The 27,450-nt window shown below is 43.4% G+C and overlaps 1 protein-coding gene across 1 annotated transcript in view; it reads left to right on the top strand.

The window, feature by feature from the left end:
* pak4 (p21 protein (Cdc42/Rac)-activated kinase 4) overlaps positions 1 to 27,199 on the top strand; it is a 41,250-nt gene extending 14,051 nt beyond the window's left edge. The window contains exons 2-11 of the mRNA XM_078284323.1: positions 11,828 to 12,079; positions 13,788 to 14,014; positions 14,914 to 15,133; positions 15,688 to 15,921; positions 16,722 to 17,171; positions 17,857 to 17,990; positions 19,113 to 19,239; positions 23,454 to 23,579; positions 23,806 to 23,940; positions 24,584 to 27,199. Of these exons, the coding sequence (XP_078140449.1) occupies positions 11,864 to 12,079; positions 13,788 to 14,014; positions 14,914 to 15,133; positions 15,688 to 15,921; positions 16,722 to 17,171; positions 17,857 to 17,990; positions 19,113 to 19,239; positions 23,454 to 23,579; positions 23,806 to 23,940; positions 24,584 to 24,739 (2,025 nt within the window). The 5' untranslated portion in view covers positions 11,828 to 11,863 and the 3' untranslated portion in view covers positions 24,740 to 27,199. The remainder of the gene's footprint in view (positions 1 to 11,827; positions 12,080 to 13,787; positions 14,015 to 14,913; positions 15,134 to 15,687; positions 15,922 to 16,721; positions 17,172 to 17,856; positions 17,991 to 19,112; positions 19,240 to 23,453; positions 23,580 to 23,805; positions 23,941 to 24,583) is intronic.
* Positions 27,200 to 27,450: the final 251 nt, after the last annotated feature.

The raw sequence follows: 27,450 nt of genomic DNA, 5'->3' as shown, positions 1-27,450 counted from the left end.
CTAGAAATGTAGCTGGCTGTTCAAAGTTTAGGATTTATCAGTCATTGTGGTCTGGAGGCAACAATGTGAGTTTCTTGACCAGATTAAAACCAAACTTTCTTTACAAAAAAGCTGTTGTTACACAGACAAGAAGCTGTCAGCAATGGCTTCCAGTCCAGAGTTTTATGCTGTTATAAAGGACGTGACTATCTGCTACAGCATAGAGTAGGGCTGCAACTAACTTTTATTTGTATTATCGATTAATCAAATTTTTTTTTTTGATTAATCCATTAATCATTTAGTCTGCAAAATGTCAAAAATAATGACAAACAGAACTTACCAGAGCCCGAAGTGATTCTTAAAAATGCTGACTTATTCTGACCAGCAGCCAAAAAAACCCAAAGTATTCATTTTATAATGATATTAAACAGAGAAAAGCAGAAAATTTTAGCATTTGTGAAGCTGTAACCAGAAAATGTTTGGTATTTTTACTTGATAAATGACTAAAACGATTAATTGATTATCAAAATTAAAATTGATTTGTTTTCTGTCGCTCGACTAATCGATTAATTGACTAATCGTTTCAGCGCTAACGTAGATATTGATGGATTGCGGTGAAGAGACTCACTCCAAAATTTTAAGTAACCTGTTACTGACCTCGGATCAGATACCTCTCTCTTAAGCTCTGCTCTTTATCAATGCGTGGCTGCATGGTGACATTCTCCCAAGGAGCGCACATGCTAATGAATTTAAAAAAATAAAAATAGAAAAGATATTAAACATGATGTGTGGAGATAATTCAAATGCCCATTCTTGCTTTGAATCTCAAGTTACTCATACTCTCCTTTTTCAGTTTTTTAGGTAGCATGAATTTCTTTTAGGAGCGTATGCTGCTAAAATGCAAATGCAGTTGAACACTGACCTCTGACCTTTAGGTGATGGGCAGCTGACCAGAGATCGGGGATGGATTACATAAAGATCTGTCTGACTAGCTGTCTAATTAATGTTTCTTTTTTTTCTTTCTGAATCCTGATGTGTCTCTCTCTCCGAGTTGATCTCACTCACTCTTCTTCTCTCTCTCTCTCTCTCTCTCTCTCTCTCTCTCTCTTCCTTCTCTCTTCTACTTTCCTCATCAGCTCGTTCTCTCGTTCTCTTTACTGTAGCTCTGTGCCACTTCTCTCTCTCTCTCTCTCTCTCTCTCTGTCTCTCTCTTCTCCTCTCCCCCCTCTCTCTCTTCTCCTCTCTCTCTCATTCTCTCTCTCTCTTCTCCTCTCGCTCTCTCTCTCTCTCCCTCCCTCACTCTCTCTCTCTCTCTTCCTTCTCTCTCATTCTCCTCTCTCTCTCTCTCCCTCCCTTGCTCTCTCTCTCCCTCCCTCGCTCTCTCTCTCTCTCTTTCTTCTCTCTCATTCTCCTCTCTCTCTCTCTGTCTCTCTCTCTCTCTCTCTCTCTCCCTCCCTCTCTCTCTCTCATAGTTGGGTAAGGTTGCCTGAGAAGAGCCAGATGCCTTTAGCTGAATCACATAACGGTCTGTCTCACTGCCTAATGACTGTCTGTCTGTCTTTGTTGGAAATGCCATCTCTATCTGTGCTTTGGCCCGTATCATTAGGGAGGCATGATACTGAAAACAAATTTCTGAATACAAAAAGTCATATTGTGTTTTTTTTCTTTTTTTTTCTGAATATTGTGCTAGGGATAGGAATTGCATTATTCATTGTTCCATGGGTGTTGCTTTTCCCACCGTTTTTTTTTACTACTTGAAAGAAGAGATCTGCTAATGCTCAGGATTTGCAGGGTTTTAATATAATGAAGGATTTCCCCTGATTTGTCCCTTGAATTGTAGGTCATCGATTTCTCACAGCACCATGTATTTAGGAGGCTGTCTGAACCCTCCTACCTCTGATTAAAAACATTGTAGAGCATTTCAATATGAAAATTGCAGTGGTCAATACTGTGAATTTAATTTTTTTCCCTCTCCTTATTCAGATGCACCCTTACATCTTTTTTAGGAGTAAAACTGAGTGGTGTTTCTTAGTAAATCTCATATCAAAGTAGGGCTGATTTGGTAGTCAAGGGCTGGAGTGGATGGCCTTGACAGATGTAGGTGTAGCTCATTTATCTTTTTGCTTTATTGGACAAATAGGAAAAAAAAGTCTGTGCTCTAATAAATCCTCATATATGTTTTTGTACCTCAGGTGCGTATGGTTCCAAGAAGAGCCGAGCAAGTATGAGATAGAGGAACTTGATTAATGACAATATAGCAAAAGATAGAGGAACTCGCACACTGATTAAATTGAGGGAATGTCCACAAAAGAGCCTTACCCATGAAAGATTAAATACAAAAAGTGCAAAAACAGAAAAGTGCACATACAAAAACCACCAAACCAACCATGCACTTTTCTGTTTTTGCACTATTTTTTCTTGCCATGGAGCACTTTTTGTAGACATTCCCTCATTTAATCAGTGTGCGACTATACTATACTATACTATACTAAACTATAGCCTATATTTTGCTTTATTGTCATTAATCAAGTCCGAGATGTAAGGTAATGACTTTGGTTCATTAGCCTCGTTTCATATTAGGTCGATAAGGTAAAAATCTTCCAAGCCGTGTCTCCGATGAATCATCCGGGGCCGTGGAGATTTATTTTGGCTGTTTGAAGTCTGTTTACGTTGGCCTTTCAACCCCCTGAGTGTTGTTAGTGTCTTGTCGAGGAGATAGTTATGCGAGGTATGCCTCATCGGCACGACAGACAGAAAACCATTAGAGCAGAGGGAGGAAAGGTGTGAAGCGTGCTCTGTCTCTGTGGTGACCGACACTGATGAGGTGTTTTCACAGTAATGGTTTCTCCTGTCGCTCTCTCAGCCTCTCCCAACGTTTCTGACAGGGAGGGGCCAAGGCAGCTGCAGGCCAGTGTGATGGGACAGTTATTAGAAATGAAACATGGAGGTGGTAACTTCCCAGATCTTAGGTTATCACGGTGTTGATAATATATCTTGTAATGAACAGTTATCTCAAAATACTTACTGAGATACCATTAAGAGACCATAGATATGTCATCATCAAGTCATCTACCACACACTGAAAGACAGACATCTTTAATGTAAATAACCAACAACGAAAAACGACATTGGTACGAACAACGTGCTTCAGGTTTTCTTATCATGGTAAGCAGTTACCACAAAATGCATCCTCCAGTATAATTAAATTGCATTGAAACGGAGGAAATAGAATCACAGTTTGCAATCTTTTCGAGGGTCAAAAAGATTTTTATTCAGATTCTAGTTAGATTAAAAAACAATACATCATTCAATACCTTACTGTGTTGAATGAAACTATGTGTTGACACTTCACTATGAATCATAGAATCATCATCATAGAAAATCATGAATCATATATTTTCTGTGTAACATTTGTACACACCACTTGCTTTTCCACAACAGAATCGGACCACATGGATTTGATTTCCATAGTAAAAACTAAAAAAAGCAGCAGTAAAAAAGCAGAAAGTTCAGCTTGTAAGAATTCAACATTTGGAGCCATTTCCGTACTTTTTGATGCCTTATAATCACTGCTGATACCACAAACCAGTGTGGTACCACATAGGTATTCTTTGGTTTGATACCCGGCCCTCGGAGTGTCAGAAATAATTTTGCGGTGCGGTTGTCGCTGCTGGAGAAATCGTTGACATTCCTTTCACAAATTTGTAACCATCAGTTGTTGAAGAATAACCCGACTCATCAGACTGTCTCTGTAAGTCTTTCTGGAGGAATAGATAATGTTTGACCAGTAAATAGCAGTTTTGTATGACACTACCAGATATATTACATTGCCTCAGCAGTCCCACATCCCTGTAAAACAGTGTGTGATATGTATGCTACTTGGTTCAAAACACACTGATTCTTCATCACATAGACCAGGCCACTTTTTCTCGTTGGGTATTGAACCCACGTTTTGTGAACTCCCAAGGGACCAACAGCGTTTTGTGTCGCTCTATGCTAATGCAACAGGATAGTGTTGTTGTGTGTTTCCTACTCCGGACCACCCATGTGCTTCTCCTTACTGGCATCCCGAATTATAAAAGCAGTCCTTCTCTGTGTTTTCAACATTTGGGATGCCCAAATGTCTGTATAGCTTTGATTCCAAAGTACTATATTTGCATTTTGACAAAAAAAACAATGTTGCTTGTATTTCCTTACTCAATGTTTCAAAGGTAAAGATGATTTCATTCTCAAAAATATTAGCATAGGCAGAGGTTTTAAACGGCTTATGACTTAAGTGTTTTTCCACCGGTTTTACAGCAATACATTTTTAAGAGTAGGTGTCAGTGTTTTTTCAAATGCCACATATCTCATTTTCGAATTGAACTTATGCTTGTTTGTTTGGGGTCCCGATATGTAATCGTTAGCCATCCTTGAGAGTGGACACATTGAAAATGATACGGGTTTACATTAAAACCCTACTTAAAATTCAAGAAAACGTATCACCTAACCAGGATGGGGATTGCACCATCCCAGGCACTGGCACTCGTCTCCAGCAGGGTGGGAAATTATTACCAGCCAGCAGCCAAATGGTTGTAAATTTGTCTGCTTTACCAGCCACTTTGGCAGGTAACCAACCATCATTTGGAGATCCAACTGTTTCCTAAAAATCTTTCTAGCTGGTAAAATGAATTCATTAAACAGTCAAAGTGGCTGGTGAATTTTCAGATGTGGCATGTGGACAAAAAACAAAAAAACCTTTCAGTTTCCTGCCCCGCTGCCTGGCATACACTTAGAGAAACGCTCTGTTGTTAATGCAGCTGCGCAGCGTTGTTGTGACCGTCCGTGTCTTTCCGACTCCGGACCACCCATGTGTTTGAATCGGGCCAGAAGAGCGGCCCGGGGACAGCAGCCCAGTCCAGAGCAGCTCATCAGCCTGGCTGTGGACCGCTCACAGGACAGGCTTTCTCACTGCTCACCCAGGCATACATAGACAGCAATAGAGGAATGTGAGGAGAGAGAGAGAGAGAGAGATGATGAGAGAGGGAGGGAGGGAAAGAGATAGAGAGGAAAAAAGGGAGAGGTTGAGGGGGAAAGGGTGGGAGGAGGAAGAGAGACTATTAGAGGGAGAGGAGAGAGATTGAGGGAAAGGTGGGGGTAGAGGGATGGAGAGAGAGAGTGATCAAGCTAGACTGAGGGAGAGAGAGAAAGAGCTGATGAGGAGGGAGGGAACAAGATGGAGAGGAAGAACAGGAGAGATTGAGGCAGAAAGAGACTATTAGAGGGAAGGGTGGGAGGAGGAAGAGAGACTATTACAGGGAAAGGAGAGGAGGGAGATTGAGGGAAAGGCGGGGGGGTAGAGGGAGAGGGAGAGAAAGCTAGATTGAGAGAGTAAGAGAGAGAGACGATAGGAGGGAGGGAGATAGAGAAGAAGAAAAGTAGAGGTTGAGGGGGAAAGAGAGATTGAGGGAAGGGTGGGAGGAGAAAAGGAGACTATTAAAGGGAAAGGAGAGGAGGGAGATTGAAGGAAAGGTGGGGGTAGAGAGAGAAGGAGAGAGAGAGCTAGATTGAGAGTAGAGAGAGAGAGAGAGAGAGAGGGAGTGATGGTGAGTGGGAGGGAGAGAGAGAGAGGGAGAGAGGGAGAGAGGGAGGGAGGGAGGGAGGGAGGGAGGGAGGGAGGGAGGGAGGGAGGGAGGGAGGGAGGGAAGCCATAACTGGGAGCTGGAGTGTTTGTTGTGTTCAGGGAGGGATCTGCTTGTTTTGCTCTGTGAGAGGAGGGGCCCTGTATAACTTCTGGTTTACACTGTGTGTGTGTGTGTGTGTGTGTGTGTGTGTGAACTCTGTTTGTGTGGGTGGCAGGGTGCAGCAGCGAAGCTCTTTTTACTGTTGGGCTTGGACGTTTTAATGGGCCCTCTTCTCATTTACAGAGAATTAGAGGAGAGGGAGGTTTATGTGTGGTTTTATCTTTGTAAACTGTAACAGTGATATGAAATCGCTGCTTTGGACAAATACTCTCACTGACAGAAACCAGCGGCGAGTATCTCAATAGTATTTAAAGTTTTTTGTTTTTTTAACACATTTCTGTTTTATTAGATAGAGTTCAGTGGCAGCAAAGGTGGGAGCAGGGTGTTTCTAGTGAGAAATCTTCCTGGTTGCAGACACACTTAACAGTTTTATTTTTGGGCTGAAATTGGTCTTAAATTGTATTTGAACTGGCATTAAAAAGGTCTTTAAAAAGTCTTAAATTTCACTTGCAGAAACCTGTGGTCACCCTGTGGAGAGATGGGGGGTTGTTATAAGTCAGATTCAAACCTCTGACATTGTGGTGTGTGCTTTAGCCCACTGAGAAATCAAGATGACTCTTCATAGTGTTAAATTAGACCTGAGAAAAAGGCCCGGTTGAAGAAATATGTTAAAAGATGAAAACTGTAATTTGTAGCGTGCTGCTACTGGCAGCTGCTGCATATCTAACAGTCTTGATCCGTTCAGCAAGCCTGCTGTTTAACATTTCATTTGCTTATTGTCTCAATTTATTTAACTTAATTATTTTTCATTTTCTTTTGGCAGCGGGGAGGCGATGCATTTCTTCTATTTCCATTTGTCTCAGTGTCTAGTGGTCAGAATGGCCAGACACCTGTTGCTGTCATCCACCTGTCCTACTCTGGGGCGGGGGGTGGATGAGCCCATGGGCCGTCTGGATTAGGGGGGTTGGGGGGGGGGGGGGGGGACTACACACCTGCTGCAGCTATCAATCACTCACCCTTTCTGTCTGCCTGGAGCTCACCTGTTCCTCTAACACTGCCTGTCTGTCTGTCTGTCTGTCTGTCTCTCTGTCTGTCTGCCTGCCTGTCTGTCTGTCTCTCTGTCTGCCTGCCTGCCAGACAGAGGGAGTCCCGCCACCAGTAGGTGACACAAATTCTATGTGCCTAAGTGTTTAGCTTGTTATCAAAATTACTTATAGAAATCAATGGACCCAGTGCCATTAGAGAAATAAATAGCCTATGTAGGTAAAAATGTCCGAGTTAAATGCAGACTGACTGTGACGATTATGTGAAACCCCCATTCATTTCCCCATAGAGAAATCTCTTTGGAACCGTAAGTCCCTATTTGTGCAAGGTTGACGTCAGACTTACGAGGTCTGTTCAGATGTTGTTGTTTCAAAAAGTTACCAGTTATTGATTTATCAAAGTGACTGTTATTGATTTATTCACCACAGACATGTGGTGTTCAGCAGGTGGTAACTTCAGACCCCGACTGCTTATCTCACCACCGAATAACAAAATAAATGCAGTGTACTTCAGAATGCAGCAGTGAGCGACGTTGATTCAGACGCCCAGGTTAACATTGTGTTGTTGTACTCTATTTTCACCTACAGGTCAGTTAATGTTTTTATTGCAAACAATCACTCATGTGCATGCCACCCAGTCAATGCAGCTCTCTCTCAAATCAGATAGGAGCTTTGAGGTCACGGCTGTGTAATCTGTTTGCCTCGGGGCGCTCGGCCTCACTGAGATTTTAAACCTTATCGTTTCTTGGCTCTCGACGACCGCAATAAAATCTTGTTTTTCACCAGCGGGCCTTCAGCTCACAGTTCCTCACAGTATCCCGACAACTCAGGATTTAAAAGCCACAATGCTTGATTCACGTCCAGACCGCTCAGTCAGTGAATATGAGATGCGCAATGTGTTTCTCAACCCCTGCTTCACAATTTTTACACACTGATTTAGTGCCTGTTACAGCTCCTTGTGTTTTCAATAAGACGGCAAGACTCGGGGCCATAAACAAACATCCCTAACTGTTCCCATCTTGCCAATAGCAGGCCTAATCATAGGCTACATGTACATGTTGATTTATGTAATAGTACTTTGTGTAGTCATTAATGAAAATCCCTACAGCCACTTCCTCCAGTCTTCATTAATTTCCTTCTGCCCTAAAGCAGCAGCAGCTATCTGTGGCCCGGAGTTAAGATGCACTGATTGATAGTATTGCTGTCCTCATCTGAACACTAATGATGGGGTTCTGCAGTGATTTATACCCCCTGTTCTCTGTTGTCACCAAACTCTATATGAGTGGGAAAAAAAAAGCCATTTATCAGCTTTGTGGTAACCACGCTGTTATGAGATAATCAATTTTATTATAGTGTACAGAATCCAGAGTTGGTACTTGGGTGGAGGCGCACAGATTTTATAGGGAAATAACAGAACATGTATCTAAATGTCAACCTAACTTCACCGGTTTGCTGTAGGGGCCGCACATTTAATCGTGGATAATCGTGTGATGTGATTTTACTTTCTGCTATTAATAATCACAGGATACTGGCCCATCAGCAATATTGAAACATTTTATTTCACGTAGAAATAGTCCACATGTTGAGATAAGATGCAAAGAGTGCTGTAAAATATTTTTGTTCCCCAAATCATGAAGAATAATAGTGATCACAATCATTTTAGCCATAGTAAATCCCTAATTTACTGTCATTCTGAAAATCTGACCTGAACACATGGTGATTTATACTCTCTTCTCTGTTCTCATTTCACTCTGAGGCTGTGAAAAAACAGTTTATCTGTATAGCTAGTAATTTAGCTTGGTGGTAAACATGCTATGCCTGAGAGCATGAATTATGCTGTTTTTGTTTTTTTCCCCCATCTTATTCTGTTCAGTATGACTGGTCCAACACACAGATGGGCACTTTGTACTTCTTTCTCCACTATAGCTGCAGCCATACTATATATATGATGCTGCCTGACTGCACAAAGCAATTCAATCTTGAAAGGAGGGATGGACTGATATGTCGGCAGACTATCTGTATCAGTTGATATCAGCTTTTTGATGCTTTTTGATTTTGAATAACGATATTTGGTCGATTGTGGATTTGCCGTTTTTGTGACCCATGTTTCTCGTGGTATGTCACTTAAAACAACTCTCAAATTAGTAGAATAAAACTGACTGTCTTTTTGTTTAAAATCCACTTAATTATCTTAAGATAGGCCTGTCTGAAAAGCTTTTGCAACTGGATTTGTACTAAGATTCTTAAAGAAATGCATATCGGTATCGGCCCATATGAGTGGGAAAATATCGGTATTGGCCTCAAAAAATCATATTAGTGCATCTGTGGAGTGTATTTGTGGAGTCATATGTAAAATATAGGCCTACTGTTTATATTCCTGCTGTCCTTGCACACACACACTAAGTTATCAATATGTGCCGTCAGGATGAGTCAAGATGAGTTTCTGTAAATAGACTCTCTGCCCTGCATGCAGTAGAACATTAGGCTTACGGATGTGGAGAAGTTTTAGTGTTGTTGGTGTAGAAGTGGTGTTTGTTGGCTGTGAAGCTCGGCTCTCTGCGTGTCACTGGGCGGGTCCCGCCGCACTTCAAACACTCCCGCTGTGAGAGACTTTATTAACGCCGCTCGGCAGCGTGACTCATGCCCTCTGACTCTGACCCGCCCCGGTCGCCCTCTCGCTCCGCTCACCCACCCTTCGTCCACTCCTCCCTCTCTCCCCCTGCTTCTTCTCATCCCTGCACCTTTCCCCCCTTTTTCTTTCTCTTGTTTTTGACGAGTGGGCAGCCAACTTCCCTCAGTAGTTTTTTTCCGTTATTGGGAGAGAGTCTGTGTCTATCAGAAACATAAAAGGGTTTAATCCCGGGCCAGAAGCCCCGCCCCTCCTGCTGCCCCTCTGCTCAGCTGCTTTTGACACACCGAACACCAGCAAGCCTCTGTTTGACTACAGGGAGTGGCTCTTCTGATGCCCACTGACAAAGTAACACGAGTGTGTGTGTGTGTGTGTGTGTGTGTGTGAATATTCAGACTCAAGCTAAGCGGTAAGCAGTGCTTCAGATGATAACTTGTTAAATCTAGATCATTTGTTCTCAATCGAGGCCAAAGAATCTGCAGGTTTTCATTCCAACCAAACACTACAGCATCTGATTTCATTCATTAGCACACAGATTAGATTGTGTGTGTGTGTGTGTGTGTGTGTGTGTGTGACTTGCTCCTGTAATTGTTTTATGATAGGCCAATACTAGGTGGAGTGATTGACTGCGACTGATTTCTGCAACTGAGACTGCAATACCAAGCCAAGCTATAGGCTACTTGGATCACTAAAGTCCTGAATGTGACCCGTATACGGATACATACCGGTCACAGATACCTACAAATTTGGAAAATTTTGGATCCTGGAAAGCATTTTACATTTGGAAATTTTGGGTGGGGGAAACCTTGCGCAGCCACTGATAAAGTTTTAATAGTAAACGCTTACGAATTTCTATTGAGGTATACAGGTCACATCTGAGGTCGGGATTGGTTCTCACGTTGGACAATCAAAAGTTTGGTATTACTTAGGGCTACAGCTAATGATTATTTTCATTATCGATTAATCTACTGATTCTTTTTTCAATTAATCATTTAGTCTATAAAATGTCAAAATAATGATTAGATGCCCATCACAAGTTACCAGAGCCCAAAGTGATGTCTGACCAGCAGCCGAGTATTCAGTTTATAATGATATGAAACAGAGAAAAGCAGCAAATCTCAGCATTTGTGAAGCTGTGAGCAGCAAATGTTTGGTATTTTTACTTGATAAATGACTAAACATTAGTCATCAGCACTAGTACTTGTGTTGGTTCTGAAAAATTGGTGTCTCGACTATAGTGCTGTACACACACTATGGTACAGAGGACACCAGTGGAAATAGAGAACTGTTTTTCGTTAATTTCTCCTAACACCAGCACTACTGCGTCTCTCTGTCCTGCACTACCAGTTTCCTTGGACCGGACTGGGCGAATATCAAGCTGTCCTCCAAAGCAAATGTCACCAGTGTCTGAATGTGGATGTTGCTTTGATGTTTGGCCATTACTCGGTGTGAGTTCCTCCGCAGACGGCGCCCCCCCCCCGGCTGTAGGATGCTGCGTGACTGATGTCGTGCCCCCTAGCTGTCATGAGGAAATGCTGGAGCAGTTGTCCTGTCATTAGTAATGGGAGAGCAGCAGTGAGCCTATTGTTCCTGAGCCTGTTCAGCTAAAGGTTACAGCTGGTTTAATGCCACCAGGTCGCTGAATGCTCAATGGGCTGAAATAAGCCAGTTGGGGTTGTAACTCTTAGTTTATCTGCTTGGCTGTGCTGAACTATGCACACACACACACACACACACACACACACACACACACACACACACACACACACAAAGATCAGCTCTGGCCTCATATCGCTCTGTGATATGTTTCTTCTCTCTTGTTTTTATGTGTTCCTTTATCGCTCTGTAAAGTGTTTTGTGACAAACCTGTTGTGTTAAAACTGCTTAATGAAAACACTTGACAAGGTTGACTTCACTTGAATTCTGAATCCTCCATTGTGAGTTCTGTTAGTATTTTTCAAATTAGTCTTAGCATTTGTTTTAACTTACACCAATTCGGATGGTGTTAGAAAAGCTGCCAGAAAAGTATGCTAAATTAGCTTTTAAGTAGAGTAGTAGGTCTTATACAGTAAACCACATCCAACTGGTATTCCAAGCAGCTTTAAATGCTAATAGGTATTCTGAAATACTATTTGACCCCGGTCTGCTGTTGATGTGAATCCTTGAAACGAAGGACCATGATAAGTTCCTGACACTTTATCAGACAATATTTGAGTGTTGTGTGCAGTTACAATTATACAAAGTGCAGGTAGTGTCTGTGTCTGTCTGTGAGCTTGCCTACATGCATGTGTGGTATGTTTTACATGTGACACTTGCATGTTTTACATATGCATTGAGTAAAGTAGTTACAGCACTCCAGCTTATCTTCTCCTCCCTGTCTTTCATCTTACATCTTTCCCACAGTCTTTCCTGCTAACCTTCATTTCTCTCTCTTTCCTCTTCCCTCCCTGCAGGTCTGATGCTAGGCTGCAGCCGCCTCCGCCGCCGTCATGTTCACCAAGAAGAAGAAGTCTCGTATCCAGATCTCGGCTCCGTCTAACTTCGAGCATCGCGTCCACACCGACTTTGACGAGCAGGAGCAGAAGTTCGTGGGTTTGCCGCGGCAATGGCAGTCGCTCATCGAGGACACGGCCAAGAGGCCCAAGCCCTTCATCGACGCCACTGTCATCACCACTGTAGAGCCGCGCGGCGTGGAGCCACGCAAGGTCAGAGGTCACCGGGCGGAGCGAGGGGCAGGGGTGGTCTGGTCAAAAACAAAAACACCAAATTAGTTATTAGTTGCCCAGGGCTCCTTTTGTCATGGAAAGCTGCATTTTACTGGGCCTTGAAAATGAAGCTATAGAAAATTAACCATATTCAAAAAGTTGGAAAATGGATTTCTGAACAAGGTGTTTTACAACTGCAGGTAATCTTTGGTCCATGAATCAAGTACAATATTGGTGAAAACCTTTCATCAAACTCCTGCAGACTGACATCTATTTTTTTTTAACAAAATCACTTTTCTTTAAACAATTTTGAAGTTCTAAAAATGTGGTGATATGAATCACTGTTTAAATCGCAATTGTCAATATCTTTCAGCCTTATGCAGTATCAACTAAATAAGAGGAAGTAAACGTATTATTGCGAAAATTAAACAATCATCTTCACATATGCAAATGAATTTAGGTGTCACATGACAGTAGAACAATCTTCTGGTTTATTCATCTATTAGTTTGCTTGGACTTCTGCCACACTAGTGATACAAATAGCCAAATCAGCCAAATCTCTTTATGAGTCAGTCAGCAAAAATGTGTAGGAGTCCCGGCGGCCACAACATGCATCGTCACGCAGGACCAAGTCAGGAAGAAAGACCCATGCTGCTGTTTCTCATTGCACTCATCACAAAACACCATGCTGAAGTTTTTCTTCTGTATACAAATTCAGCTTATTTACAGTAATCTAGATAGCAACCTGAATGTACAGGACCAAACGGTAAACATGATTGTCTCTTCTGCCAAATAATAAACATTACAAAAATGGATGCCATGGCAAACAATGTGTGTAATGAATGCAGAAGATGTTGCAGGTCTATGAATAGAGTCAGACCAGGTCATCCTCTGTTTTTAGATTGTTTATCCAGGACTGTTCAGGAAGACTTGACACTGACTGGTTTCTTCCAAACTTAGTCTGCTTATTTTTCTTGGTTTCATTTCTAAGAGAGTATTCTTTTGGTAAATACAGGCAATTTTGACAGCAAGGCAGGAAACAAATTTTCTAGTCAGTTGGCCACAGTGGCTATTAAATCCCCAAATTCACCAGCTAGAGTCACTGTGTTATAGGGTATTAATGGGTCATTGAAAACGCTAACCATAAAATAAATTACCTAAATGTAAGGCCTTAAAAAGTATTAAAATGTCTTATTTTTTCAGCATGCAATGACAGGTTTCTTTTCACTGGTTGTAAATTAATACAGAACCGGGTTAGTAGCACAATATGCAAAACATTTTTACCATCATATCTACTTTAATAAGTACTGTTGGAGTTCATGTCACTTAATTAATTTACTGTTGTCTTTATTCTTATGCTGACCATTTATAGTTTCAAAATACTTTCATTAGTCATGTTCAATCAGACATTGGCTGTTTTTTCCAGCACTTTTTTTCATTTTGGTCTTTAAATTGGTCTTAAATTCGCTTGCAGGCAGCACTAAAAGGTCTCAAATGTGTTAAATTTGTCTTTCTGAAACCTGTTTTACCAGCCGTTTATAGAACAGAGCAGAATCTCAAAATGATGATGGTGTGCTGCCAAAGTGGCTGAGAAGACAAACGCAGCAGCCACAGCCCAAATTTACCATCATTTGGCCGGTGTTTATTTTCCACTCAGATTGTGTGGGACAGTCAAACTGACCGTGTCTTTGTTTCTCTGTATTTCCAGACCATTGTACGTGGCAGCAAGCTGGGAGTGGACGGCTCTCTGACCTGGCTGCTGGATGAGTTTGACACCATGTCGGTGACGCGCTCCAACTCCCTCCGGCGAGGCAGTCCGCCCATCCAGCCGCGCAGAGACTCAGGCTCCTCAGGAGGAGGAGGAGGAGGAGGAGGGGGGCAGGAGAACGGAGATCCTCACCACAGACACTACACACACACCGACAGACAAGACAGGTAAGGCAAAGTTGTGGACTTGCGGCTCTGGGTGCATGGACACTGCAAGGTTTTGAATAAATGAAGCACTGAAGTTGTAGCTGAGTATTGTAGCTACCAGTTTCTCAAAGTCAGTGTACTCTAACTGCGTTCACACTGTGTTAACTCTACTCTGACTGATTGTCTGTGGTGCATGTAGTGGCCTGCAGCTACAAAGTTTTGAACAGGCAAATCATGTATTTGTTATTGCTTTTATTGCCTCTCATAACGTTTCATTATTCTGATGAGTCAACACCACTAGCTTGCAAGTGCTAATTATGTATCTTTATTTGAAAATAAATAAAAAAAATTCACAGAATGACTTCATGCTTACCATCAACCCAAACGATGAATGTAACTGTTCTCCAATCAACTTCTCATCCATTTTGCACTTGACAGGTGATATTGTTTAGGAAACGTTGGTAGGGAAACAAGGAAGTGTGGAAATCTGATGTTGACAGGATGTCGACAAGCTTGTTTGTCGTCCACACATTTTTTTTCGCTGGTTGCTCAGCTCTATAGGAACTGAATGGATCCCAATGATTTGTTGATTGTGTTGATCAGTGTGGAAGCAGGGTAAGAACAGCTGGTAGTGCACAGGTAGGGAAAGCTAGCAAGTACACACATGTAGATCCTCAGCCATTCCATGTGTTTTTAGTTCACCGATGAGCCAAATCTGAACATCTATTTTGAATTTTAGCTAAGTTATGTCTTCTTACTTGCTCGGCTGTGTCCGCTGTCAGCAGACTGTAAGATAAGTAATGCAAATAGGCACAGAGAAATGATTTTATCAAGGCAAGCCAGTGAGCTGTACACCGCAAGTATCCATGAGTATCTATACTAAACTTACTCATCTTATATTTATCTCTGCTTTTCCCCAGAGAGCGACCCAGACCGGACCAGCAGAGCGGAGGGGACCGAGGCGACCCCCGTCAGGGTCAGCGCTTGGCCCGCCCCCCCCACAGAGACGGGGAGGGGGTCCAGGGTCGACCCCAGCAGCAGCCGCGGGGCCAGGAGCCCAGCAGAGCCCACAGGGAGCGACCGGGCTCCGGCCCCCCTCCCCCCCCACACAGAGACAGAGAGCCCCGGGACCCGCACCAGGTAGGGAGCGAAGCCTCATTAGACACATGTCCTCATATTAACTTTTTTGGAACTGGTATCCACAAACCCACAAACCAGCCATTAAAGTGCTTGCTGCCTGTTCACTCAGACAGCCGCGCCCATGAGAAAGCTACTGCCAATCCCATGAAATTTAAATAGTCAAGTGGCTAATGCAGAAATTTGAGTGAAAACGACAAGGAGCTATTTATGGGGCTGAATCCAGGCAAGGGAAACCCAGCAGTGAGTAGACTAAGAACACAGGAGAATCGGTGTTGCATCATAACAACTGAAATGTATTTGTTTCTTTGTAAAATAGAGCGTTTCAGTGATTCCCCCTTGTAAAAAGCATATATGAGTTAATGGTACAAAAGCATAGTCTCTCTATGAGTTTTTTGCAGCGAGAAATCAACTGTCCAAATTATTGTTGGATTAATCAACTCATCCGCCACATTTCCCCCCCCTTCCCCACCACATTCTCTCCTTTCTTTCCTCTCTTTTCCTCCCCTCCCTCCCTCCATCCAACCCCACCACCCCCCCTCCCTCCCTCCCTCCAGGACCAGGTGGTTCGCAGGGAGCAGCCCAGCGACCGCAGGCCCAAGTCCAGCTACACGGGGAGGGACGGCAGCCCCCAGTCTCCCAGGGACAAGAGGCCTCTGTCCGGGCCCAACATCCGAACCCCCAACCTGCCGGTGACGGAGGGGGTGATGAAGACGGCCCAGCAGACCGCACGGCCCTTCAACACCTACCCCAGGACGGACAGCGAGGGGGGACGCAGCCCCACGGGACAGGTAAGGACGGTGGCATGGAGAGTCAGACAGACGGGCAGGAGGATAGACGGCTGTGTGGAACCGGGGCAGACAGACAGACAGACAGACAGAGGAGCGGCAGCCTCAAGGGAAGTTACTGACAGACAGAAAGGCAGACGGGTGCAAACTGAGAGACTGGATGATGGATGACGGCTCTTATCGCCTTGCTCTTTGCTCTCCAGGAAGGATTTAGCTGTTCTGCTCCTGGTTCTCTCTTCTGAAAGCTTAACTGTCAGTCATAGGGGTGTGATAGTGTAATGCTATTTGCAGTTGACTGTCTGCACTGTATGAGGTCCTGCTGTCCCTGTCGAATAATTCCCAGTGAATATCGAATAGTATTTTTGCTTGAAATGCCCATCCCTACATGGTATGAGCCTTAGCCAGCTGAGCCACTAGGATGCCTCTTAAAACACAACTTTTATACACTTTGTTTTATGTCCTTGTTTTTTCTTTATCTTGCCCACTTTTAAGCTTATGTTTTCTAACTCATTTAGAACTTCTACTTCTTCTGTCTTTTAACTTATATTCTCTTGTGTTGCCCATTTTTATCTCCATTATGTATTTCACTATTCATGTGTTTTTTGTTTTGGCTACCTGTAAAACATCTAACGCTGTTGTTAGATAAGTGATATATAAATGGATTATTATTTACTGCTATCTAAGTTGTCAATAAGTAAGGAAGTTGTCTCGGCACCAATGCCACCAAGACAAATCCTTCTAGTTTTATTGTACTCAGCCAGTACAGTGGTTCTGATTCTGTCTCCTGTCTCTCGTCCCTCCAGCCCGTCCGACACCACGACTCCCCGCCCCACAACGGCCCCTCCAGCGGCTCCACCCGCGGTTCCTCCGGCTCCAAACCCCCCATCAGCCACCCCCACCCCCATCACACCTCCCACCCCACCCTGGGCCCCGAGGCCACCCAGCACCCCCACACCCCTCACCCCAACGTCCCGGCCCCGCGTCCCCCCGGCCCCCCGGCCTCGGGCGCCCCCCCCCAGGCCCGCTCCCCGCAGAGGGAGCCCCAGAGGGTTTCCCATGAGCAGTTCAGAGCGGCGCTGCAGATGGTGGTGGACCCCGGCGACCCGCGGACCTACCTGGACCACTACATTAAGATCGGGGAGGGATCCACTGGGATCGTGTGCATCGCCACGGTGAAGACCACCGGAAAACTGGTAGCTGTGAAGAAGATGGACCTGAGGAAACAGCAGCGCAGGGAGCTCCTCTTCAACGAGGTACGGGTTCATGATGTAAAGGTTACTTGGTGGACGCTCTTATCCATTTAGAGCGACTTAAAAACCAGTGGCATCTTTACTTCCTTGATTTGATGTAGGTGGGAGATAACTCAGTGAGAAATCATTCAAAAGTCTAAACCAGTGGAATTTCAGTCAGAGAGAGAAAGGCGATGGTGATTGGAGGCGCGGGATTGTTCAAAAATCTGTGATGTTTTTATTGGTTGGAATAGCATGAGGTCATCATGAAAGATACACTGTTTTCCAGGAAGCAAAAGTAAAAGGAGTTAATTTCATGGGGACTGTAAGGTCTGAACCCACTGTGTGTGATAGTTGACACGCATCGTTTGAGGCTTCCATGGCAACACTGCAGATGGCAGATCTGATGCGTCATCACACTGGTACCTGATGAGAAGTGTTACTAGACTGTGTTTTCTCTTCCTTGTTGTGTTCTGCTTCATGTGTTCTTTGTGTACTAAGACACCAGCTGGTTAACTAGTCAGACTAGACGGTGTTCACATGTTGCTTATACATCTGAACAATGTACGCTGCTAGCTAAATTACCTATTAACAGTCATGGAATGGCCTCTCTTCCCACAAGTTCACCCTGCCAACCCTTTGAGTTTAATGAGGTATGTAATTATTCCCTGTCTGTCTGTCTCTCTGTCTGTCTCCATGGTAACTGCAGGTGGTGATCATGCGGGACTATCACCATGACAACGTGGTGGAGATGTACAACAGCTACCTGGTGGGAGACGAGCTCTGGGTCGTCATGGAGTTCCTGGAGGGAGGAGCGCTTACTGACATCGTGACACACACCAGGTTTGTTTGTTTGTTTGTTTGTTTGATAATTACAAATAATGCACAGCCATCAGTTATGCATTGATTAAAATCATTGAGAATAACACATAGTTTCTAAAACTTATTTCCAATGTGGTGATTTTTTTTAAAAGACAAGCAGGCTAAGAAAACATGTCATTGGCTGGCAGAGATTCGCAGTTCACACCATAAGAAAACATATCAAATAAATAATTACAAAATCAGACATAAAATTGCTAATTACAATTTACAATACAAACATCAGCTAAAAATGTCAGGCTGAGAGAGCGTTATGTTTTGAAGTTTTGTGTCATGGCAAGTCAAATTTATTTATAAAGTGCTAAACAAAATAGGTTTGTCATAAAGTGCATTACAGAGCAACAGGGGACACAGAAATTCAAAGATTAGGGCACTGTGTGTGTGTGTGTGTGTGTTTGTGTGAGAAGGCTGCGTATGTGCAAGTGTGCCCCATGTGGCTACTTTTGGGTAATGGTATAAGCATTTCACACTGGGAAGAGCACTTTTTATTCAGTTGTAATCACTAGAAATGTGTTTTTTTTTTCTAATGATTTCAGCCTTTTAAACAGCTCCCACTGTTTGCCAATGCAGACTTCTTCTTCATGCTGCTTCTCCATTATATCCTGCTTTTTACATTGCCCAAAACATTTTGCTTCCATAAGGGGGCAGTATGACCTAGTGTTCTGCACTCAAAGCTGTCATTGATAACAGCATATCAAGTTTGTGATTTTAAAGTAAAGATTCACAGCTTCCATTAATTTCTAATGGAAGATGAACATTTTCTGGCTGTTTTCCAGCTCTTTTGGTTTCTTGCTTATTACCCTGTAAACCTCCTCTTGCCTATCAGTGGTGTCTTGACTGTGATACATACACACAGAGGTTAAAGGTCAAAGGTTTTGTCTGGTCTGTCTTTAAAAACAAAGTCTAATGTCTAGTCTGTTTTCCGTGTGTGAGAAGCAACTGTGGGCGCAGCTTCTCATCGACAGTGCTTCAAAAATCACCTCACTGGAGAGTGAACCAGGGAAACCAGTAGTAATAAAATAGCAAAATGGAGATAGTAAAATGTCAAAACTGATACACCTCTCTGATGTCGGCCTCCCTCCCCAGGATGAACGAGGAGCAGATCGCCACAGTGTGCCTGTCGGTCCTGAAGGCGCTGTCCGTCCTGCACACCCAGGGAGTGATCCACCGGGACATCAAGAGCGACTCCATCCTCCTGACTCACGACGGCAGGGTGGGTACCGCTCTCATCCTCACACTGTTCAACACCTGTGCCTTGCCTCTTTTTAGGCAGTGTAGAGCACTTTATATGGTACTTTTTTGATGGTATTGATAAAAAAAAATTAAAGATGAGAAAATTTCACAGGAATGCACATGATTTCTTTGTACAATCAACGAAGAGGAGATGCATGCAATGTAGGCATATCATTTTATTTTATTTATTTATTTAGCCTTTATTTTACCAGGAAGACCCATTGAGATTCAAAATCTCTTTTCCAAGGGAGACCTGGCCAAGAAATGGCAGCAAGGGGATTACACAATAAAACAGTAAAAAAATACAAAAACAGTAAAATATGTACAATTTAATCAACAATTTAGATCAGAAACAGGAACACACATCTTGCATAAGAGCTTCGACTGGAGATTGTTCAGGACCAGGGTGCAAAATAATCAACCTCCTGTTCACCAGAAACAGTTCTGATTCTGGGAACTGACATCGTCTTCATCGTCATAGCAGCTGACTTGAGTGTGTGTGACGTTACGGAAACAAAGTGCGTTGTGCAACCTGCTCCTCTGTCATATTAGCAGCACAGACCTCGTTTTACATGCTTTTTTATTTATAAGATTTTATTTTGGGTTTTCAAGATAAACACGCATACCATGGCATCCCATACATTTATCCACAAACAAAACAACCAAACACAAATGAAAAAAGACAAAAACAAACAATCAATCTAGTCTACTGCCAACAAAACATACTTGCTCAGCCCTGCATACCTCATATGTTCCCAAACTATACCACCTGTTCATATCAACACCCAAGCCGTCCCGTACCTTTTCACACAGACACGTTAACATATTATCTGTTCATTATCATCACTTCTTTTATGATATCCACCTGATAGTTACTCTTTATTTCTTCTTTTATTCTCACACCTTCAACAGCAAACCTCTCCTCTCGTAAGCTGTTACCAGTTATGCCTCGTTTTTCATGTTATCAGCACAAAATGCAGTTGAAGCAGCACTTTTTCTACCTACGTTCTAAAAAGCTGCAAACTGCACTGGAGGTCCTCTCCCCCTCTCCTGTTGAGCAAGCTCTGCCTCAACACCACATTGCGTAAGAGCCAACGACAGTGTTACTTCACATTACTTGTACAAGGAAAACCAACATTTTTCCTGTACAAATAACAGGAAATAAATACTGCCATGTCAACCGCTACTGTAGAATCGAGGCCAATGACAAATAACTTCCTGCCTGTTAACAAGCAGGTTCCTCCTTTCTGCAGAAAATGAAACTTCAATGGTGGCACAGCAGGAGCTGGGAATGAGGAACTCGGCCTCTGGTCACACACACACACACACACACACACACACACTCACTCACTTACTTAAATTTGTAGCACAGCATTTCAGTCATAAGAGAAGACAAGAATGACACCAGGCTGTGGTTCTATAGGTCAGATGCTGTGTTCATTTCATTCTGTGGTCATTCTGTGTTTTCCTGCACAATATGCACTGACGTTAACTTACAGCTGTGCTGCTGTGAAGTTCTGCTGAACCGGGGTTTAACCACACTGATACATTACCAAGTTAACACTAGCCACCAGCTAACAGCTGCCAGTATTTGGCTGTAGCTGGAGGGTTTGTCCACTCTACCAGTCAGTCTGTTATGGAACCGGAGATCACTGAGAGATTACTTTATATTCTGTAAACAGTCTGGTTGGTTGGACCGGACAGGCAATTCTAGAGGACAAAACGGTTCATTTCCTGCCCTGCTAACCGCTGCCTGCTACTGACTCACACGCTCATCTTCAACTACTGACTCACACGCTCATCTTCAACCCTTCAGCAGGTGCAGATTCACATCACAGATGTGATGGTAACCCGTTCTCTGGTCCAGCCTCAGGAACTGTAAAAAAAAAACAACTATATGTTTTTGTATCTTAAAACTAAAGAAAAAAGGATTTTTGCACACCTAAAAGTCTTTGGGTGACAGGTGCGTAGGACAAAAACCAAAAAGGTAGATACTGAGAAAAAAAAATAGTCCTGGTCATAGGACCTTCAGCGGGCCTTTTCATTTATCCGAAACATCGTTTATATTTCTCATTATCATGAAACTAAAAATGTAATTCTACTGTGCATGTTCAGTTGTGGCAGTCTGAGTTTCTGTCTTCTACTTCTACTATAGTGATTATTATTATCGTTGATGATTTTGTTATAAAGTTGGACTTACTGAACGTAGTATAATTTAAAGTAAATATCTAAGCCTGGCCTAGTGTGTGTGTGTGTGTGTGTGTTTTTTTTTTTTGCTGGGTCTATTCTTACAGCAGCATGTATGCAAGTCATATGTGTGATGCTAAGCTGAGCTACCTTGTCAACCGCAGCACCCTTGATGACAGCTGATGATGTGTTTGTGGCTGGAGCGTTTTATGAGCTGTGGTTTCACCCGTGGCCTCGGCCCGGGGCGTTGGAGCGGCCAGGCTGAGCTGAGCGGTGACACTGATCCTGCAGGCGCCGCTTCCTGTTCTCTCTCTCCCTCGATACGGCGAGATCCCGCTGATGAATGTGTCAGTACAGCCAGTGCCGGTCTGCTGTGTGACGACGAGGCCTGCGGGGCGGCGTGAATACAGATAAAATGATAGAGTGGCAGATGTTATGATCTTATTTTAGTCACGATTATTACCCCTGATGATATGAGGAATGCATCTGTTTTGCTACACGTTTTGCATCTCGTGTGTTCTCAACCGCAGCAGACTTTCTAAATGAATTGTTTCAGTATTGCTGATGCACCACTAGTCTAATGCAAACCTGATTATACACGATGCATTGTGCAGGCAACAAGAAAACCCGACAAATATAGGAACACAAAGAAAGAACTCCCATGGTGTATGAAGTTTACATGCACAGGTGATAAATTCAAACAGCTTGGGTGCAGCTTGCAGAATCTACTTTTTTTGATACTTTGCACTCTGTCTGGTACCTGGTTAAGATGTGCATGGTTTTACTCTGCTCTGTAATTGAAAACGGCCATTCCTAAATTCAAGTTCTCCTTTTGTCAGTTTTCTAGTTAGCATGAGTTTATTTTCAGTAAGACTTGCTGGTGGCTGCCATGGTGGTTTTTGGCTCTGGGCTTGGTTCAGGTTGTTGTCTGTGGTTTGGCCCGGCAGGGGAAGTAGACCCGGCCAAGCTGAACTGTTTCCCGTCAGTAAGGTGGGTGTGTTTTGTTTGTCTGTGTGTGTGGGTGGGTGTGTGTGTGTGTTTCATCTCTTTAAAATAAGGGTTAGGTCTCCAGTCAGGTTAAAGTTAGCGTTAGGTTTATAATAATCCGCTTTTTAGGTGAAAACTATGACGACTTCTGGCTTTGAAGCTCAGCCTGACAGTCCCAGCCATGTCACTGCGTTACAGTATGTTTGTGTGTGTGTGTGTGTGTGTGTGTGTGTGTGTATATATATGTGTGTGTGAGTGTGGGAACATACATGTGTGAATCGGTTCTCACTGCCGAGTCGTTTCATTTCCCTTTCCGAGCTGTCAGAGGTTAGCACCCGGGCCCGGGGGCAACATCAAACGCTGCTTTTCTGTCTAGCTACCCACCCAGGCACAGAGAGGCTTTCTCAGAAAACTGGGTGGGTGTGTCCCGACCCGCACAGCTGGGTGGCAGATCTCTGGGCATTTGACTGTTCACCCATGTGAGAGAAGGGGGAGTTTTTAACTCGCTATCAGATACCAAACCGATTGCCATTTATGCAGCTGAACCATTTCTCAAATCATTCCTTGTGATGAAAGAATCCACATAGAGTTAATCATTGGTCTGTCCGGTTCACTTCATTTCTCTGCCTAATAAATACTCATTTTTGCCACGTTGAAGGAATGTTGTATATTATTGAATATGTGATATGAATAAACTGTAACCACATATCCTTGTGTTGCACAGCCAGACATTCCTCCAAACTTTGTTTTACTTTGTTTTTCCACACTGAACCAGAACCAGGAAAAAGCTCCGGCTGAAGTCTTTGGCAAGAGGGAATAAACATGACAAAAAAAACCAACTGGGTTTTCATAAGCGTCAAGTTGTGTACCTCAACTAGTCTTTGTTTGCTTCTTATGTGGAAAGTAATCCTGACATTCCTCTCTCTCTGTTTCCTTCTCTCTGTCTATCTCTCCCTCCATCCCTCTCTGTCTCCCTCCATCCCTCTCTGTCTCCCTCCATCCCTCTCTCTCTCTCTGCAGGTGAAGCTGTCAGACTTTGGTTTCTGTGCCCAGGTATCTAAGGAAGTCCAGAGGAGGAAATCTCTGGTTGGAACGCCCTACTGGATGGCACCAGAACTCATATCCAGACTGCCTTATGGACCGGAGGTAACACACACACACACAAACAACAAACTAGATCTGTCAGAATTCAAGTTAAAATTCACATAGACATAGCACATAAATTAAGACTTTGAAGTTAGAACCAGGACAAAAGACAGCTCTAACACACACACACCTACCTACCCAGTTCCCCTCAGGATTTTGCCATGTTTTGGAAATCCACCCTGGTTAAGTCATGTCACTCCTTCCCCCCTCCTCTCCCTGTGTCCAGGTGGACATCTGGTCCCTGGGTGTCATGGTGATAGAGATGGTGGACGGGGAGCCGCCGTACTTCAACGAGCCGCCGCTCAAAGCCATGAAGATGATCCGGGACAACCTGCCTCCCAAACTCAAGAACCTGCACAAGGTACCACAGCACGGAGGTTGATGGGGCTGAACCACAATCCCATCAACCCCAGATATATATTGTCCCTGTTCAGAGGTGTGACCAAGTAAAGTTTGCTTGAGTCCCAAGTCAGTCTCAAGTCTAAATGTAGAACAGCAAGTCAAGTCAGAACAAATCAAGAGTCCAGTATCAATTTAATATCTTAAAGAAAACTAAATATCTAGGACTTTTCAATACAATATGGTTTTAATAGGATAAAAACTTGGTAAGAGCATCATGAGTTTGATTTCTATAATCAGTTTCAACTTCAATAAATTCAATCATTCCATACAAATACAGAAAACAGAATTTAAATTCAGTCGTCTGCTGGAACAAATCTCATCACTTTCAATCTGAGTCATTTACACAAACACAAGATCTCAAGTCAAGACTTTAGAAACCTTTTCAAGTCATCAAAGTACAAGTCAGAGTCAAGTCCCAAGTCACCAGAACCCAAGTCAAGTCAAGTTTCAAGTCTTCTCTTCATGCATCAAGTCAAGTCTCAAGCGATTAAAACTGTGACTCAAGTCTGACTCCAGTCCCCACTTCTGTCCCTTTTAGAAACTACAACCCAACGTCAGTAAAACCTATAAACCTGTCTTCCCCCCCCTCCCTTGTCTCCCAGGTGTCTCCTCTCCTGAAGGGCTTCCTGGACAGGATGCTGGTGCGGGACCCCACCCAGCGAGCCGCGGCCAGCGAGCTTCTCAAACACCCCTTCCTGACCAAGGCGGGTCCGCCCTCCTGCATCGTCCCGCTGATGAGGCAGAACAGGATGAGATGAAACGCGACGGCAAACGCCTCCGGACACTAGAGGGAGCGGCACGCGCAAGGTTCAGAAACGGGAACAGAATACTCCTGCACACGACGGATCTGACCGTAACACCTAGCAAAGTGCTGTGAAGCTGCGAGCGAGTCAGTCGGGCGTGCAGGAGTATTCTCTTTCTTATGTGAATCACTGAACTATGGGGAGTGTATTCCCTGTATGGGTGGTATGTGTGTGTACGTATGTGTACGTGTGTGTGAGTGTGAGTGTGTGTGTGTGTGTTGCCAACACTGTTTATGACAGTGTTTTACGGACCCCTCGACCCCAAAGCTCATATATTTGTGTGTGAGCTCTCACTTGGAGCCATTGGCGGGGATTTTGGGGGCGACAGAGAAGCCACTGCCTGCCTGTCCGACTGATTTTAGCTGATTTCTGCTCAACCATTTTTTTTTGTTTTTAATGAAAGACCTGTCCTGGAAAGATAAACTGTCACCATCTTATTTTTCATCTGGACCTTACCTGGATTTTAAACGTGAAGAGGGGTTTCTGTGCACCGACCGGATGCCTCGAAGGAGCCCGAGATCTCATTGGCTGATTTAGAGAGGCAGAGCGACACTAGTCTCACTGTGGGACTGGTCTGGAAAACCGAATTTCCTCACTACAAAGACTTCTGGAGCACCGGATCCCAGACTTGGACGCTGTCCTCATCACAACCAGAACTGAAACTACTGAAGTAAACGAGTCAGACGGACATTTTTGTAGCCATGCAAACACTAGCTTCCTGTTGTAAACAAGCAAAACATACACTAAGTCAAAAGGTAAACACTGGAGTTGTGTTGTTTTTTTTAAATAGATTATCTTTTTTTTCCTCTTTTATTTCCTCTTTATTTTCCTGTGTAAGTACGATGAACATAGAGAGAGATATATCAGTTTTGATGTTGTTTTATTATCTCTATTTTGTGATTTTATTATTATATATTTTTTTCCTGGTTTATTCTACACTACAGTGAGATGTGATGATGTTTTTTTTTTTTTTTTTTTGAAGCACTGTTGATGAGAGATAGAAGCTGCACTCCCAGTCGATTCCAAACACAGAAAATAGACTAGACATTTGGACTTTTGTTTTTGTAAAAACAGACCAGACGAGACCTTTGACCTCTGAACCTGTGTGTCGATGTTGTAGAGCGTCGTGGTCAAGACAGCAGTGAGGCAGACAGGAGGAGATTTACAGGGATTTATAACCAGGAAGACAAAAAGCAGAAGGAAAAGGAAGGACAGCAATAATCTCCCATTAGAAATGAATGGGAGTTGTGAAATCAAAAACCTGAAAAATTTGTAAAAATCACATCCATGTTTTAGCTGTTTTTTTTCCTGTTTTTTTATTTTAAAGACTGGGTTTTACCATAGTATGTTTTAGAAGAGTAGGCTTGCCCCCTCTCCCTGTTTTCCACCTCAATTCACCGTTTTCAGAGAAAGTTGAGAGAACATCACACTTCAGAAAGTAGCGGTTCATCTGAGGTAGAAAAAGAAACGTTTGGCACGTATTTTTCGGGCAATCAGTGTGTTGTTTTCATGCTGTGGGGCGCGTGAACTTCTCTGTAACTTGTTCGCTCTCCTCCGACAAAACACGACACCCGTAGTTTTGGGTGAGCGGCCCGCTGCTGTCACGGAGGAGAGATTTGTTTTGTTGTTGGTTCCCGGTCAATCGATAAAACGTTTGATTGCCCAGTTAACACATCTTGTCTTGTTAGACCGCTCCTGAGTTCTCCTCCATAAAGAAAAAGAGTTTGAGCGCTTGAAAAGAGCGAATGTTGCTCTTTTATCATCCGAGGAATAACTTCTTTATAAAGGATAAAGGATGAATTTCGCCTTTTTCACCTCAGTTCCAAGCCGCAGACTGTTACACACAAACTGTTAGTTTGAACACAGATCAGCCAGAAAAGTGGCTTTCTGCAGATTTTATTTACCTCCCCTCAGTAGCATTGCCTTTGGACCGTCTGTGTGTGTGTGTGTGTGTGTGTGTGTGTGTGTGTGTGTGTGCACGCACTTTTGTAGGCATTTGATCATTTGTGTGTGTGTGTGTGTTAGTCGGAATGTGTACAGATTCTGTGAATGTAGAGCGGCGCCTTAAACAGATAGTCGCAGTGTTTGAAAAGGCTACCATGTAAATCCACTCTGAACAGCTGCTAGTACTGTACACACACACACACACACACACACACACACACACACACACACACACACACACACACACATGCCTCCAAATGATGAAGTGAAAATCTATGTTGGGTGTTGGCATCTCAGTCATGTTCCTCTGGTATTATCAGACCTGGGTCAAACTGTAGTTGCAAACTAGAAGACACTTGGAGAGCGCAAACCTCCGCCAACGTTGAACAATCCTCCAACTTGCTGTTACACCCGAACACATCACTCCTATCACTTGCATTTTAAAATAAATTAATTTCCCTGCAAACATAACCTTTAAGACTTGGAGTCAAGTTTCCATCTGTCACAGTTTCAGAGTTATAGCTAATAACAAATATCGCTAAATGATAATCATCTATTGGCAGAAATCCCAGATCCGGATCAACACCGAAATCTAATCAGTTGTTCCTTGGCCCAAGGCCGATCTGTCCACCAAACCTCATGGAAATCTGTTATTAAGTTTTTGAAATATCCTGCTGACAGACAAACTAAAACACAATCTCCTTGGCAGAAGCAAAAACTGT

Source organism: Centroberyx gerrardi, chromosome 6 (assembly GCF_048128805.1).
Source record: "Centroberyx gerrardi isolate f3 chromosome 6, fCenGer3.hap1.cur.20231027, whole genome shotgun sequence".
Taxonomy (NCBI): domain Eukaryota; kingdom Metazoa; phylum Chordata; class Actinopteri; order Beryciformes; family Berycidae; genus Centroberyx; species Centroberyx gerrardi.
This window is presented reverse-complemented; position numbering and strand designations above follow the sequence as displayed.